The sequence below is a fragment of the Opisthocomus hoazin genome, chromosome 3 (assembly GCF_030867145.1).
Source record: "Opisthocomus hoazin isolate bOpiHoa1 chromosome 3, bOpiHoa1.hap1, whole genome shotgun sequence".
In the NCBI taxonomy this organism is placed as follows: domain Eukaryota; kingdom Metazoa; phylum Chordata; class Aves; order Opisthocomiformes; family Opisthocomidae; genus Opisthocomus; species Opisthocomus hoazin.
Window position 1 is genome coordinate 65411059 of NC_134416.1, and position 16346 is coordinate 65427404.

The following is a 16346-nucleotide window of genomic DNA, read 5'->3' on the forward strand; positions in this document are numbered from 1 at the left end:
TTTATTTTCCTGAAATGTGTTCTAGTATGGTTGAAATTTCATTAAGTTGACTATAAAAGTAAATAAAAATTATCATCACTTATTGCAAAACTGCATGTATTAGTATGCAGTATTCAATAACTAAAAAAAAATTAAAACTCTCTGACCAGAAGTATCATTAGCTGTCAGGAATGGGATTGAAGGGCAGAAAATTTTATGGTCTGTGTGATGATTCAGTGGAAAACCCTGAAGTGCTTTCAGATGATGACTGAGGACGCCAAACCTCTATTTAATAAAAGAACAGGTTGGATCATCTATACTTCTGGTGACTTACTTATCTAAGAGTACTGTCACTGCCACCAGAGAATAAAAAATGACAGCAGCGATGCAAATCAACACTAGTCTGGGGAGGGCCAGGACATGAGTGTGCTAAAGCTGCTTTGCGCACACATCAGACAGCAAGTGGACCAGCTTCCTGGGACTAAGATAAACTCAAGGGATTGATGAAGATAGGAGGGAAGGTTGGGGAGGGAGGGGGGGCGGAGAAGGGATGCAGACACAACACAGGATGGTCTAAGCACATGGAATAGGAGGAGATAGGAATATGGTGGTGAAATACATGGGCTCGTAAGACAGAAATAGCTAGGGAGGGACTGCTGAGGAAAAGCAATAGGTAGCTGGTTTACTGATTGAACACGGTAGCAGCTGTTGGACTGTGTGTAGCATTTCAGGAGCAACATCTAATCAGAAAGTGTGGAAGATCTGTGCAAAAAGTAGCAAGAAGAGGTTGGCCAGGAGAAGTGCTTGTTGTTGGCGGATGTTGACAACACCATCTCAAATATTTCATTTCACAGGTACTTTGCCTTTTTATGGGAGGCTGCTTTAAGCCCAATTGGACCAATTTCTTGGAGAGAAAAAGAAGAAAGATGAGTATGATTAGCTCTCAGCCTTAGAAGCGCAGATGAAATGGAGGGCAGCCAAGAAAAGTGTTCAGTGCCCATGAAAGTAGTGTCAAATAGCTGATAAAAAGGACCATCAGAGAAATTAGAGCAGAAATGGTAATACAGAAATAGACATGTATATTAGTATGTGTCTTGAGATGAATATTCTGTCTATGATATAAAGGATACCTATAATATGAATGTTCCAGATTGAGAAAAGGGGAAAAAAATTCCAAAAAATTTTTAAATGTTCCCTAAGATACTCAAGATCGTTTTAATGACATACATGAAATAGCCACAAACGTGCCTAAGTTGCTATGTGTAAATGTCCTGGGAAGGCATGGTCACCTTCTGCTGCCTGAGAACCGTAAATATCCATTATATATCATTCTGCACATAAGAGATTTTCACCCTTTCACTTCTGCCACCTATAGTGCATTCTTTTTGGATAGCTATACATACATGTTTGATAAAGCCAGTAGGTATTGCATCTATAGCTCATGGATTTTTTAAACTTGGCATACAGAATCATGGACAGAAGGGATTGACACTTGCCAGAATTCAGAGCAGTTCCATGGCTGTTATGAATTTCTTTTAAAAATATTACTAAGGCAGTGTCGAACAGTAGGAGCCTAAACTCTGAAATATTGAACTAGATGAGTAAGCTCCAGTGTAAAAGTAGCTTGTTAGTGTTTTTTCACAGCAAAGGATGACTGCTTTTTTCATTTTGCTTTCTAACAATGCCCCAGGTTCCCTAGGAAGACAGCAGTCATGATGTGCTTAAAAATTCCATGCGTTAGAGAAGATGTGTTTCATTCTTTTGGATTCTACTGTCCCAAATTTGCTCTTCAGTCTTTGTGTTTCCCCTCTTTTGGTGGACTTGTCAAGGTACTTTTCTTGTCAATTAATAACATCCTGTGCTATGCAGAAAACTGGTCTGAGGGAATATTTGCTCAGAACGATGGTGGTACATACACACAATGACCACAGTTCTTGCCAGTCTTACTTGAAACTGTTTGGTCTAAGCAAAATCCTTACTAAATATAACATAAAAAGTGTCTTTTACCACTACAGCATTAGTACTTTCACACAGAACTCACAGCAGATATTCGACTAAGAAAACCTAATCAGTGCAACTGACTGCTGGTAATCACAAACCCACCTTTATCAGAACATCAGAAAATGGCTAGCTGTTGCATCCCATTAAGTTTTTCAAAGAAGATATTATATAAGAGATATGAGATGTTCTAAGAAAATATGGGGGAACCCAAGTATGTACCTTCAAACTGTAAATGCTGCTTTCTGCTGATTTTTCATCCTTTAGTATGATTCTCCTGTCCTTTTTCTGCATGATTTGATATATGTGATTCTTTGTGATTATTTTCTTTTGCAGGACTCTCTTTTTTGTTTCTTTGTTTTTACACTTCTTTTATCCACTTGTAGCTTTTCCTACCCACTTACCTGTGTGATTGAAAAGAGTGTCTTTTATGTAATAAAATATTTCAAAAAGTATTTTGAAGGTTCTCAAGCCCTTATCAAGTTTTTACTTACCAAAACATAAATTAGAATTTATTTTAGCTATCAAGCTAATAAGAAATCCTTACAGAGGGTTTTCCCACTGCTGGAAGCACTAACACAAGGATATCATATACACAATCAAAGTTGGAGTCAGACATGCCAGGTGAATGCAGTGCGAGTTGTTTGATCCGTAGCAGAATTGCTGCTGTTTGCAACTGAGAAAACAGGGAAAATCTGTCCACTTCTGTCTGGCTTATATCAAAGATGAAAAGTTAAAGCAAGTGGGAGGGAACTCGTGTTTCCTGTCTAAATTAAATATCACATGTAGAAAATTGGTGGAAGTTCAAGGAATGTTTTATACTTCTGGTTGGGGCTCTACATTTTCTGTAATTATTTTTTGATTGTATGTTATTAGTGCACAACCAGTTTACCTCCAAACAAGGCATTATTTGACCATTTGTGTCTGTCTGCATGCCTAGTTAAAGTTCAGACCAGAAATGTGGCCTTCAGTTAAGATCTTCAGTTCTTATTGTCAGCACCTGAAAAATACAGCTTTTTTTTTTTTTTAAAGAAATCTTTACCTTGTCTCATCCCTGGTGTTATTGTCTGTCCCAGGGGTTGCTGCTGTGGCAGGCTGCTCCCAAACTGGAGTTGACAACCTGCCTGTTTTGAGATTAGTGTTGAGTCCTTGGATATCATTAGCATATGTTAATTACTCATTAGTGTATATACAGAGCATGGTGAGTGTCTCTGGACAACCCTGTGTGCTCAGAATGTTTGCATACAACTTTCTAAAAATTCCTGTGTGGCCACAATGGTCAAAGCAGTAGCTGTCATACCTTGAAGATGGAGAGAGGGACACTGAAAGAAGTCAGTAGTGCTGAAATCCCATCACAATAAAATCGTAGTGTACTGAAAGTTTCAGAGAGTGGCAGACCATAAATGCTGTAAGTGGCCAAAACTATTGTTGATGGTGCATTTAAATGGGGAGGAGAAGTGGAAGACACTTGAAATGCTTTATTTTGAAGCAGCTAAAATTAAAAAAACTCAACACAGACTGCTCAGTGTGTTCGCTTCAACATTTCTTTGCACTTTGTGTGTCCCACTTTTGAAATAAGAGAATGCAGCATTGATTTTGCATAAACTGGGAAAACAGATGCTTTGGATACACATTACAGTTAAGTGTGACTTATTTGCTTTTTTTTCCTGGTTCTATGGTTGTAAACCTGGCTCTGTATTAGTTCCTTAATAATTTTTAGCTCTACTGTCTTGATATTATTCCTTCATCAAAAAAGTTAATTGTGTTAGTTCATTCCTGTTCAGTCCTCCAGAAGCTTTCCCTCCTCTCCTTAAGTGGATATATTCTTATGCTTTGATCAAAATGCAGGAAATACCTGATTGCTGTACGTGCTGTCAAAATAAAAAGGAGAGCAATGACACAAACACAGTATGTGTGTGCATCATGGTAGGTGTGATGTGTTTCCAATAGCATTCAATGCATAGATGAGAGGTTATTGAGGCATTATAGGACAAATTCTCTTGTAGATCATTTCATATGTGGTCCTATGTTAAATTCTTAATATCATATTTGTTGGTAAGTGCAGATGAAAAACTGTTTTTTATTAATTCTTTTTAGTTTAACTTTTAGATTAAGCATGATCAATTACTCCAAATATTGTTGGCACCTCTGTAATAGTGTCCAGTGTTGTAGCTTCTGAGCACTCCAAGTTCCTCAAAGACAAAGTAGAATAAACAATTACACCAATGCGAATTGGTTCCTTGGCTGTTACTGTGCTGACATCTGTTAACTGGCAGATGCCTCCTTCTTATAAAACTTGTTACTTCCTGAGAGAGGATCAAGAAAGTCCAGAATTGTGTCACATTGTGTTCAGAATTAATTCAGACTCTGGCGAGTATAATCTAAGAGGATTTCCATCTGCAAAACCCTGGGCAAGGAGTAGTCCCAAACACAACCATGACTTTAGAGCTCCAAAAGGAAAAAAAGGAGAAAGTAAAGATCCTGGGCCACTAAGTTCTATTGCTTCTGTTGTAGCAAGTAGTGATGTGCTGCCACAGGGCTCCTGTGTTATTACACTATCATTTATTTTAACCAGTAATGGCTTTATAAGGGTTTATATCTAACATTTTTGTAGTTGTCAAAGTCAACAGTATTCATGTAGATTACTTCTGCTTCACCTGTGTTCTGCTACTAAAGACAGTGAGAGGAACTAAACAATATTGTTATGGGATGTGTTTGTCTTCATTGGGGAAGAATAGCTCTTAACAGGGTGGCAGAAGTCCTGTATTTGAATATGATCCCAGCTTCCAGGACTTGGAACGTTTATCCCTCTCATTCAAAAGTGAGATGAAATATAATAGCCGAACGATGATGAATGAAAAGGTTTAACCAAAGAAATTTAGCTGTTTGTAGCCTTTACAATCTCTTTATTTTTCTCAGGCCGGCGTTTTTCATTGGTCTGTTTGCTACACAGCCAACAGTAGCTGCTGCTTCTGTGCTAAAATGATAATAGTAATATATGAGTTCTTGATTTATCTTTCACAGAGCTGGTAAGAATAGGTAATCGTCCAAGACACTGTTAAATAGTATTTTGTCATTATCAACAAGACCTGAGCTTTACAAACTAACAAACAGAACTAATTATCTAACAGCATTTTCATGTTTGTGCTATTACTTAAAATGTCAAAAATGCAAATATCTTGAGTATCTAAGAATGTGTCAACAATTGGTTTTATTGTTCTCTCTGTTTTTTGATAAATTCCCTTTGTGTGTAATATATGTGAAGTTTATTTAAAAAAAAATGTTAAAGGGTCAAAAGTCTCCATAAAGTGGGTTGTTTTCTCTATATATATGTGCATTAATTACACTGATTTCTTAAATAATATGAACTGAATACTGACACAAGAGGGTAATTTTCATGTGCAACCTAGAATCATTCTTACTTAGAGGTGATAAAGCACAAACAGTTCAGTCTTCCCAATCAAAATGTCTAGGTCATGTTTTATGAAACTAGTCTGTAACCAGGAAGAAACAAAAAATTTATTTATAGTCGCAGTAGAGTATTTGGGATTCAACTTCTTAGACTGTCCTTTTGTTGGCTACAGTTTAGTTTCTAGGGTCTAAGAAATAGAAACCAGAGCCTGTGCGCAACACATTTACCATTGTGTGTGGATATGTTTCATAATTACACGTCAATCTCTATGTTCTACCTTTTGTGATGACTTCAGTAAAGTCAACTTTTCTGTTTTTTATCCTGTAACTAGCATTGAGAATGAGTTACTATCTTTAACTCTTCAGCACTAGTTACACTTATTCTGATATATCAAAGTAATTAGTAGACATAAGAATATTTTAATGAGAATAGATGGGAAAGCTTGGTAGCAAGCAAATAAAAGCAGTCTGGAACAAGTCTCAGATGGAATCCTCATCCTTATCGAAAATGAACCTCAAGAAAAAAACTAAAATACATTTTTTTCCACTGTGTCTTATGATGGACAGGGATAAACCTGGTGGAAATGAATTAGAGAATTACAGTGCTAGTGGACAACCATTGATAAAGTCCAGAGAAGGACACAGCCTGCTTTCTGCACTTCCATTAAACAAAAAGCGGAAAGCATCTGACATGCAGGAATGGACTAGTGTCCCTGAAGTTTTAGTAGTGTGATATATGCCCCACTATGCACTATACTATGCACATAGTATAAATGTGCTATCACACAGGGCAGTGCAGAGACAGCAACTGTAGAGGCAGCACAGGCAATGAGAAGAAAAAAATACCCCAAGAGGCAGAATTACCACTAGTATTGTACAGAAATCTCTCCCATCTGGTAAAACAAATAAATATATGTTTTCATGAGAAAATTTTTGTATGTATTTTATTATACCACTTAAATGGTCATTTGGTTTAGGCAGAAAAAGAAATTATCATGAAAAAATATTCACACAAAAAATGTCCCTTTTAGAGGGAAAATTTGTAGGGTAATGCATCTCTGTTCAAAAAGACTAGCAGTATATTAATCAGACTAGCAGACAAGATTTTTTATACTGTAACTGCATATAATATATTTAAAAGATGTGCAGTTATCACTTGGAATGTATTAAGGTCCTGTAGGAAATACTGGAGAAGGTCTGCTGGATTCCTCTGAGTGATGGAGTCCTAGCTACCTGGGAGCAAATCATCACTCATTTCCACTCCCTCTCTGAGCGTTTTCCTTCTCACAGTTGCAAAATGTTTCCATAAATGGTCTTGTTAGGAAAGCTGCTTTAATGGTATGAGGGATTCTTTAGTTCTTTTAGTTGAAAACACTGAAGATGACTCAAGAAATACAAGATCTGACCTTGAACAAATCTTCAGGGCTAAGCTCTGTGATCAAGCTACTGAGCCATGTCAGAGGTGTGGTAATGCTCCATGTTCCCCATATTAACCCAGACTCAGTTCAAGGAGATTCCACATGAAAGAGAACTAATTTGAGATTAAGCACAGCTATCTATATCTCAGGAGCATGTGCAAGAACAGTGGAAAGTTACCCATCTCAGCTGATGTGCAACAACATGACAATAAATGTTATGGAGGAATGTCTATAGCCAGCAATTAGTAGATATCATGCATAATTAATTTTTCATGTTATATATTCTTGCCAGTGAATAACCATCATTAAGGAGGGCAAGCAGAGGCCTCATATATCGGTTAATTTTCATTATTTGCTTCTCAGATCATAAAATTGCCAGGATACCCACTGACACATTGAATAAAACTCTGAAATGCTGCTGGCAAAGCATGGCAATCTAACTCGTTATTCACGCAAGGGATCAGTAACAGGAGACACACAGAAGATTTAAAGAGTCTGTGTCTGCTTGTTACGAATGTTGCCATTTATATTTGTTGCTATGCTTCGTATTAGTGATCTTCATTTCCCTTTAACAGACTTTTCATAAGACAATTTCCCCCCTTTCACCGACCTTGTCTCAACTTTAGGTCTTTCAAACCACGTCTGCTGTTGAAGTTCTATACCTGAATTAATTATACTGTGTTCACGTTTACCATTAATTTTCTTCTCTGCTTCACCCATAGACCTTCCCTAGGTCCCATACATATCCTATTTATGTAGTTTTGTTTTTCTTATTGATTCCCCCACCAAATGTATCCCTTTTTTGCCTGCTTTATTTTATGTTAGGATTCTTCTCAACATTTTCATATCTCTTCCTCTGTTTTTTCTATCCTTTCAACATAGAAGTTGACTTACAATTCTATAAAAACTTATATAGTTTATTTTACAGTTGTTTTGATAAGTATTCCAAGGTATAAAGCTTTTTATCTAAATATGCCCCAGACACAGAGTTTATTTGCTTTGCTTGTTTTTTTTTTTTTAATTTTCTTTGGAAAGAACAACTTTGGGAGGAAGCAAGCTAGCATATGTTGAAGGCTAGAATAAGCAAAGAAATTGGACACTCATGGGAGCTTTGCCTTGATTTTATAGTAAGGTCTGCTGGTTAGCTAGCCTTTTTTTAGAGTAAGCTGTGTGTAACGTCCTTGCACACAAAGAACAAACAGGATTTCTGTCAAAACAGTTTAGTTCAAGTTGAGATAACAACAAACAAGGAAAGAACAAAAGTTAGATATCCACAAGAGAGATAGTGTTTGTGTGTTTCCACTGATAATCTAATTAAATTGGAGGCAAAATTGCTAGTTTCCGTCACATTTTATAAAACCAAAGCTGTAGCAACACAAGAAACAAGTGTTGCAGTTCAGAGTTCAATATTGCACACCAATTAGTTGTTTCCTGACTGACAGTTACAGCTTCAAGGCTTTAAAGAAAGACCATCTTTTATTTACTACTCGTCCTGTGACAGTAACAGGTCTGGTCCCATATGTGGCATCTGATCACCTTCTTCAGCATACAGGACATAAGCTCTAGCTAACTTCATTTCTGTGCCTTGAAGTGCATCAGTAAACAGCTTCACTGTTTGAAGGAAATCATTTTTCACGCATCAGGTACTGGTAACTTTTAGCACTCTGACTACTGCATAATATCTATTCATGATCTCATTTTCAAATTTAAAGTCCATTTTTATTTAAAGAACTAGAAATGCTAAACTAGGGTAGTAGTTATTTATTATGTATTAGTTATTAATAGCAATGGTTATTAATAGTAATTAGTTATTAATAGTAAAAGTTTTTAGTGATATTTTTTCAGTGCCTATTTGAGGCTGGTTACCATTTTTAAGTTATTTGTATGTAGTTTTATATACTTTTGCGCAATGAATTTACAAATCAGCCATTATTTCTTTAATGCTAAATTATTAGTAGGTAAAAAGAAATCATTCAAATCCATTTATAAATTAGATTTAGATATATGAAGAGCTATAAATTTTCATTACAGTTTTCATTTATCCTTATGATGCCGTGAAAAGCCGGAATTGAAGACTCAATAGTCGGCAGACTATTAAGCAGGTATTCTTTATTACGGCGCCGGGCACACGGGGGATCTCTCCTCCAAACGTGTGCACCGAAGAGACACAGTTACTAGGTATTTATGCTATGTTAACATATATATTAATTACATTTCGAAGAAATGTTTATCATAGTAATGGCTTTTCCGAGAACTCATTAATATATGGTAATGTCCGTCGCACATGTTTGTTTGGCGTCTCTCAGCGGGGTCTTCAGATTATCCTGCAGCCTCCTTATCTCTGTAGTTTGCATACCTGTTCTCCCAAGGCCCAGGCGCCTAAAGGGATTATTCAGGAGTCCCTTGTCTTGCAACCGTCCCAATTATTCACAAAGAACCAAGACTTGTTTTGGTTGTGCAATGATTCTGACCACCTGAAGTGATAACATCCCCTACATGTTACGTTTGTTACATTTACAGTTATCACTTAATTTTAAAACAAGAATTTATGGCAAATAATGTTTCTGAGTTTTCAGACAACCTTCATTATTGTGAAAAGACATTTTGCCCTTAACTGACATAACGAAATGAAGCTGAGATGTCAAATTCTTGTCCTCTCATGCAGTTGCTGAATATCGCACTGTTTATGAAATGTTTAAAATATTTCAACCATTACATAAAAGCATGAACATCTGTTCTGGTTTTGGCTGCAGCCGGCAACAAAAGCGCCACGCGGCCGCCACTCCCCACCCCCCACCCCCCCCCCCCCCGCGGTGCGGAGGAGAATGGAAAGAAACAGGCAGAAAACGGGTGGGTCGGGATAAGGGCAGTTTAACAGCAAACAGAGGGAACAGGAACAACAACGATACAGATAAGGAGAATACACAACACAGCCCGCCCAGCTGTGCCCCTTCCTGGATTCCAGTGAAAATTAACCCTGTCCTGGCCGAACCCAGGACAACATGTATTTGGGAAAAAGTATAATTTGCAAGTGGTGGTCAAGTAAAGTCAACAAAGTTTCCTTTTGAAGGAAATTCTACAAGGTTAATACATAGTATTGATTCTGCTCTAAAAGATTGAAGTTACTGTAGCTAGCACAGGCAGTGGGAAACCATGTTGTGAATTTGGGAGATGTTGCAAAAAAATCTGTCAGTACTGATGGGAAAAGCTCTTTGGCTTGAACAGAAGCCCCACCTTTGAGTAAAAGCAGAACTTTCACTGTTGATCTCTGAATCCAGTGTGTCCTGGGCCACAAGATTAGCTCTCACCTCCTCCCTATTCCTTCCCATGGCTCTTGAGCCAGATCTACTAACAATGATGGTAGTGAAAAGCTATGGCAGTATTTTAAGAAGTAAAAAAATTTATGATGATTTGCAACACTGTTTATCTATTGGTTTCATCTGCCCTGTTATGTCATTCTGTAATAATACAGAAAAGAATGCAGGTTCCTATTTCAGTCAAAGCACTTCATACATTTTAATGCATTGAATCCTTAAATATCCTAAAGCACAGGTTAATAACGTCGCTGTTTTAAAGTTGGAAAACACAGAAATAGAGAAGCTAACATCAGCATTTTCAACCATCCACAGACTGTTAAGTGTCTCCTCAAAAACATAAAATAGACAAAATCAGTGAATTTTTTTTGACACTGAAGGTCATACGGAGTTGATTGGGATGCAGTGAATAGCTGTGGCAGTATCAGGAAAAGAAGAGGCCCACACTGTTCTTCTGTTTTTTCTCTAAAGCAGTTCTAGGAAATGTAAATGTTATGACGATGTTACTAATTTGACATAAAATTATTTTCAAGTTTTTATTTCTTAAATATCCAAGATGCAGAAAACTATTTTGCAGAAAAGCAAAAAGTAATAATTATGACATGTTTTGACCTATGCTTTCGAAAAGGTCATTTTCATCTGAAAAGGTTGGTAGAAAACATAGATTTTTTTAAAGGTTTTGGGAAAAGTTGCAAGGAGCAATTATTTGATTGGTTCTAAAATATAATTCATATTAACCAAAAAAGGATGCAACTAAACAACCATGTTTGCTTTGAACATAGAGAAATATGAATTTTCCCACAGTTATTTCACTTTCAGTCGTAATACAGCAACACATTAGCAAGGCTAAATCTGAAACTGTAGCTTTAAATGGACACTTATCTGGCATCTAGTAGAGGCTGTAGAGAAAACAGTTTATTTTGTTCTGCTGACTGTGTTTTGACTGTAAATAGAACAAGAAATGTGTTTCAGCTTACAGGGTTGTCCGTTCCCATTGGCCAGATAATTAAAGGTCCTCTGTTTTTTCAGCAAAACTCTGAAGCTTAGGAGAGCACGTCCCCACTTTCATCATGCTTAGGAGTGTTTCAGACTAACCCTAAAACATGTCACTGCTCTTGGTGTCCTAACAAGAAAGGCAAGGCAAAGAAGGGAAGGGAAGGGAAGGGAAGGGAAGGGAAGGGAAGGGAAGGGAAGGGAAGGGAAGGGAAGGGAAGGGAAGGGAAGGGAAGGGAAGGGAAGGGAAGGGAAGGGAAGGGAAGGGAAGGGAAGGGAAGGGAAGGGAAGGGAAGGGAAGGGAAGGGAAGGGAAGGGAAGGGAAGGGAAACTCAGATTTTCATGTGAGTAAAAAAATAACATCCTGAGGAGCTGAAAGGAAACTGCACTATGGCAAAGGGATTCATGTCCTTGGGACATGGATTGCTATTAACAAGTTTAGATAGAAGAAAGAAAGTTTTATTCTAACAATTCTTTCATTACAACTCAGATGTGCCAGGTACTGATTTCTTCATTCTTTGGACCCATAAGTCCTGTTAAACTTCAAAGCAAGTTAGAGGTATTCAGCACTTCAAAAAATGGTGCCCATAATTCTCCTCCACCTGCAGTTTTGAGCAGCTGTGCGCATGTTATCCATCGTTAGCCAGGGAAGCCCACAGTCCAGGTGCTGGGAGGCTGCCACCAATGGCTTTCCGACGTTGGCGTGACACATCTGCCACAGTCCTCCGATGCGGTTAGGAGGCAGGGCCCTGCGGTGCTGTCCTGTGCAGTGGTGGAGGTGCCGGGGCCCTGCCGCATCCCACACCACTGCCTCCAGCCAGGGCTCATGCGGGCAGTGCAGACCCTGGTCCAGTCAGCAGCGGTGGGGCCTAGGTTTTGCTTGGTCAAAACAAGCGGATTAACTCCTGAATCTTAATCATGCCCCGTTGCCTGCTTCCTTGTTTTTATCCCTGTGGTATTTTTCATCCTCTGAAACCAACATAAAGATCATATTTTGCTTCAGTTTCTGAAACCTCGTCATTTTTTCCAGACTTTCCATTTCACGCTGTTTGAATTTTATTAAGACCTCTTTACACAAAAGCAGAGTACCAGCTATACGATGCCCTGAGGGGTCTGAAAGACTGTTGCTATAATTTTGCAAAACTCTGGAGATGTTTTATTTCTGCCAGAAGATCTTTGGAGAGTTGTGGCTAAGGATATAAAATATCTTAAATGTTTACAGCAGGGATCTTGATCTCCATTGGAATTTAATACAAAAGCTTTTCTTTTTTTTGAATCTGTTAATTGGCACAACACATTAATACTGATCAAATAATACCTGTATACAAAGTGGATTGTATTTTCTTTACATCTTGGGATGGGGAAGACAATTTTATTCCAGAATTATGAATAATATCGTTAAGGGTAATATCACGAATCATCTATTCTTAAGACGATGACTTTCCTTTCAACACCTCAACTGATCATTACAGCTGAAGGTGCTAGGATATTTAAAAAATTAAATGTTCTTAAAAATAATATAAACATTTAAAACCCTAGAGGAACCTGATATTTTAAGGCAAATCGAAATCTTTCTATTGTTGAAGGATGTTATGCATCAGTGACTCAGGTCAACAATTTTCTATCGCAGATAACTGAAAATATTCACAGAAAGTATCAGAATAAATAAAAAATATTTTTAAATTCCATTTCTAAAATTTCAAATTTATTAAAATACAGAAATCAGACATTGATAATATAATGGAACTACTAACATAAATAAGTCAAATTGCACCACTGTTTAACACCGTATATATCCTCAAAGTAAGGGTCACTCAATAATCTAACATTGTTGTCTACTTCCATTTTCTATATTTCCCAGCTAGCCCTCTTTGTCTTTGCATTTACCATGGTGGTTTTTTTGCTATTTAATCTTCTTATACTACAGAAATACAGTTCCTATCATCAAATAGACTGAATGAGTTTTGTAATTATCAAGATAGCTTTAGATGCTGCCCCACATAAATGTACTAACAGAGATAGTTATAATTTAACCCCTTTAATGCTGTCTTTCAGTACAGTGATTAACCATAACAGAATTTTTAATAGGTCAATGTTTTCTTAAAATGTTAACTTTTCAAAGTCATGATGTGCTATGTACTTCTGGCATCCATTGGTTAAGAGAATTAAATTTAGCTCCCACTTACCAGTGCAGACGTTTGAAACAATGTTGGAAATAGCTGACTGTATTACCTCAAGTTTTTATTCTGTGATAAAACTTCTTTTTCACTATCCAGATGATGATTAAAACTGAATGTAAAGGTTATGTTCACAAAGTTCTACACGTCTTGTAATATGTCTCTCTTCAATGGTAAAAATAACTGCAAATGTTCAGAATTCTAGAGTTTAACTACAAAAGTTGGCATTTTCTATTGCAAAGTGTGCACTTTTTATAACAGATAAAAATTACACCGTACTCATTTTTTTTCCTTCCGTTCTGCTTAAATCTCACTGCAGGATGTGTGACACAGGGGAAGGGCTGTTCACCTTTCAGACACGAGAAGGAGAAATGATATATCAGAAAGTACATTCTGCCACACTGGCAATAGCAGAGCAACATGAAAGATTAATGATGGAGATGGAGCAGAAGGCACGGGTAAGATCCCTTCACCAAAATCTTTAAACTTATAAAAATCAGTAATGAGCAAAAGAAATATGGAGTAATAGCAGCTTGTGGATTCAACCATAACGATGCTATTAGTTGTGTGGCTAAGACAAAACAGATTTTCAGATTTATGTATTTTCATCATCAGGGATTTTCAGCATGTGTTATACAATGATCTGTTGTTGGTGTCTTTTTGGAACAGTGGATACCATTGAATGCTAGATCTATGATTACCATCTTAATTAAAACTGTGGCTCTGTTACTCAAAAATTAAACCTTTAGCTGAAGCCAGCTGTGAGTTGCCTATCAATGAATAAGAGTTAATTGCTCCTCATGGCCTCATAGGTGGAAAAAAAATCCAGTATAAACACTCCTAGGTGACAGCAGACATGTTGTGTTTTTCCTAAACCCACAAAGAAATTACTTTTTCTACACTGTAAGAAGTACCAATACAATGCAAGTTCAGAAAGACCTATCTTTTAATCTTAAATTCCGAATTTCTAGTTCTCACAAGTTATCTTTAAGCGACTACTGAAAAGTGAGGAGCTTTTTAAGACAGGAAAAAAAAATAAAAGGGTTCCCTGTATGCTTAGAAGTACAGATGGTCTTAAGTGATCATTCTGGAAAGCTAACTTTCAACTGTGGCTTGAAGCTGCCTGTATATCCACCAGAGAGGAAAGATATGGGGAGGCCAGGGAACGTGGTCTGCACACTTTTGCTCTCCAATGACCACGATTCTCCACATATCTTTATCCCTAGAAAGAGATTTCCGGGTAATCGCACCGTTTCCAGTGACTCTCTCTTCCTTCCTCCCCCCACCCATCGAGTATGTGCCCACAGCCATGCAAACATGACCTACATGATCCTCTCCCACTACACTCCATCACTGTCAAAATACCTTGCTCACACTCCTTAGAGAAAGGCTCTTGCAAAGGGCAACTCAAGACCTCAGTGTTCAACTCCTTCTCCTAATTACTCCTCAGATAAGTCCATATTCCTCTATTTACCGAAAAAGAACCTTGAAAAAGATTTAGATTTCCGTGTCAAGAGTCTGTTATGTTGAATGCTCCCCTGAGACTCTGTAAGTCTCTAAGTAAGACATGGAAGCTATAAAAAGTGACTTTTTTGATGGTGAGTTCTGAGACAGGAAGCCATAAGAAGTGACTCTTTTTGATGGTTTATGAAAAAAGGTGAATGAGTTTTCCAATAAAACTAGACAAAGCAGAAGCTTTTGCACCATTGTTGAAATGCACAAACTTTGGACAGAAAAAGCAGGAAGAGGAGAGTTCACAATCAAGATTAAAATAAGGTTAAGGGACACAGGAGCAATTGCTGGAAGGTCCAAGACAAGAAGACAGAGTAAATGGAAGATCATCTGAAGTAGCAGAAGTGCTGGCAAGAAACAACGGCATGCTGCTGGGCAGAAAGTGATTCAATAATAGTCCAAAAACCAGGAAAAAATGTCATTATTAATATGTTTGCTTTTAAAGTGTCTACACCAGTAAAATAAATTAGAGCAGTTTCATGCTGCTGTAAGAAGTGCTTAGACCAGGATGATACGGGATTTTTCTTTCATGGAGCCACCACTGTCAGGTGTTCCATCTACCAATTAGCAGCTTCACTGCAGAGCTAAGTCTGCCATCAGATGACTTCCTTGAAACCTCATTTATGAAGGCTGTGACCATATGGTATGTAACATCAAACTCTGAGAGAAGGCTGAGAATAGAAAAGACTCATCAGCCACGCAGTGTATCATGTACTTGGCTCCTGGATGAGGCTGCGCTGTGATCTGCAGAGGGAGATTGGTAGAGACCTGCTGTAGGCTGCTGTAGGCTGTGTAGAAGCTGTGGGCTGTGTAAAAGAGGCTGAAAAATCTGTTGACTTTGTATTTCAACTAGTAAGCTAAGGTTGGTTTGATTTTGGAAGCTCAGCTACTCCTAATTGATGGGGTGCTGAACATTTAAGGGGTCATCTGCAGCATATGAGTGGTGTTCATATTAGCAACAAAATCTGAAAATCTTAACTAGACTTAGTATGTGTTATTTTCCTTTTTTAAAGTGTAATTGCTTCTCTGATACCTAACTCCAACAGTTTTAGCAAATGCCTACGTGTATTTTTTCCATAAGATCTGAAACTGGAATACAAGCAAGAGCTTAGCTCTATACATGGGGTTTTTCACTCTTTGATGACCCTTTCTGTAATGAACAGCTCATGTTTAGTACTACAGAATTAAATCTTTTTTTGGTAAAGATGAAAATGAAAGAAAATTTTAAAAGTAAAGGAAGCTTAATGGTAATCCGCTATATAAATCAGAAAAAGGGAAGAAATGTACAATAATTCCATCTTTACTTCTTCCTTCCAGTCATTAGAAGTTATATATTAGAAAGGGCTCTTGAATACTTGTGTATTCTGTCCTAAATTTTAACATATTGTAAGTCATTAATAAACTGAATTTTCATTTACATTTTTCCAGATTGTAACAGTTTATAATCCAATATTATAAAAAGTGAATAAAGTTTATAAAAGAAATCAAAGTGCATTTTTTACCAAAGCAACCTTGATGAAATATATTACTTATATAGTTAGTTA

At 37.3% G+C, this 16346-nt stretch overlaps 1 protein-coding gene across 2 annotated transcripts in view; it reads left to right on the forward strand.

Annotated features, from left to right (window-relative positions):
- Positions 1-16346, forward strand: part of DOK6 (docking protein 6) — a 269778-nt gene that overhangs the window by 185426 nt on the left and 68006 nt on the right. For both annotated transcript variants that reach the window (XM_075416542.1, XM_075416543.1), the window contains exon 6: positions 13610-13748. In XM_075416542.1, the coding sequence (XP_075272657.1) occupies positions 13610-13748 (139 nt within the window). The remainder of the gene's footprint in view (positions 1-13609; positions 13749-16346) is intronic.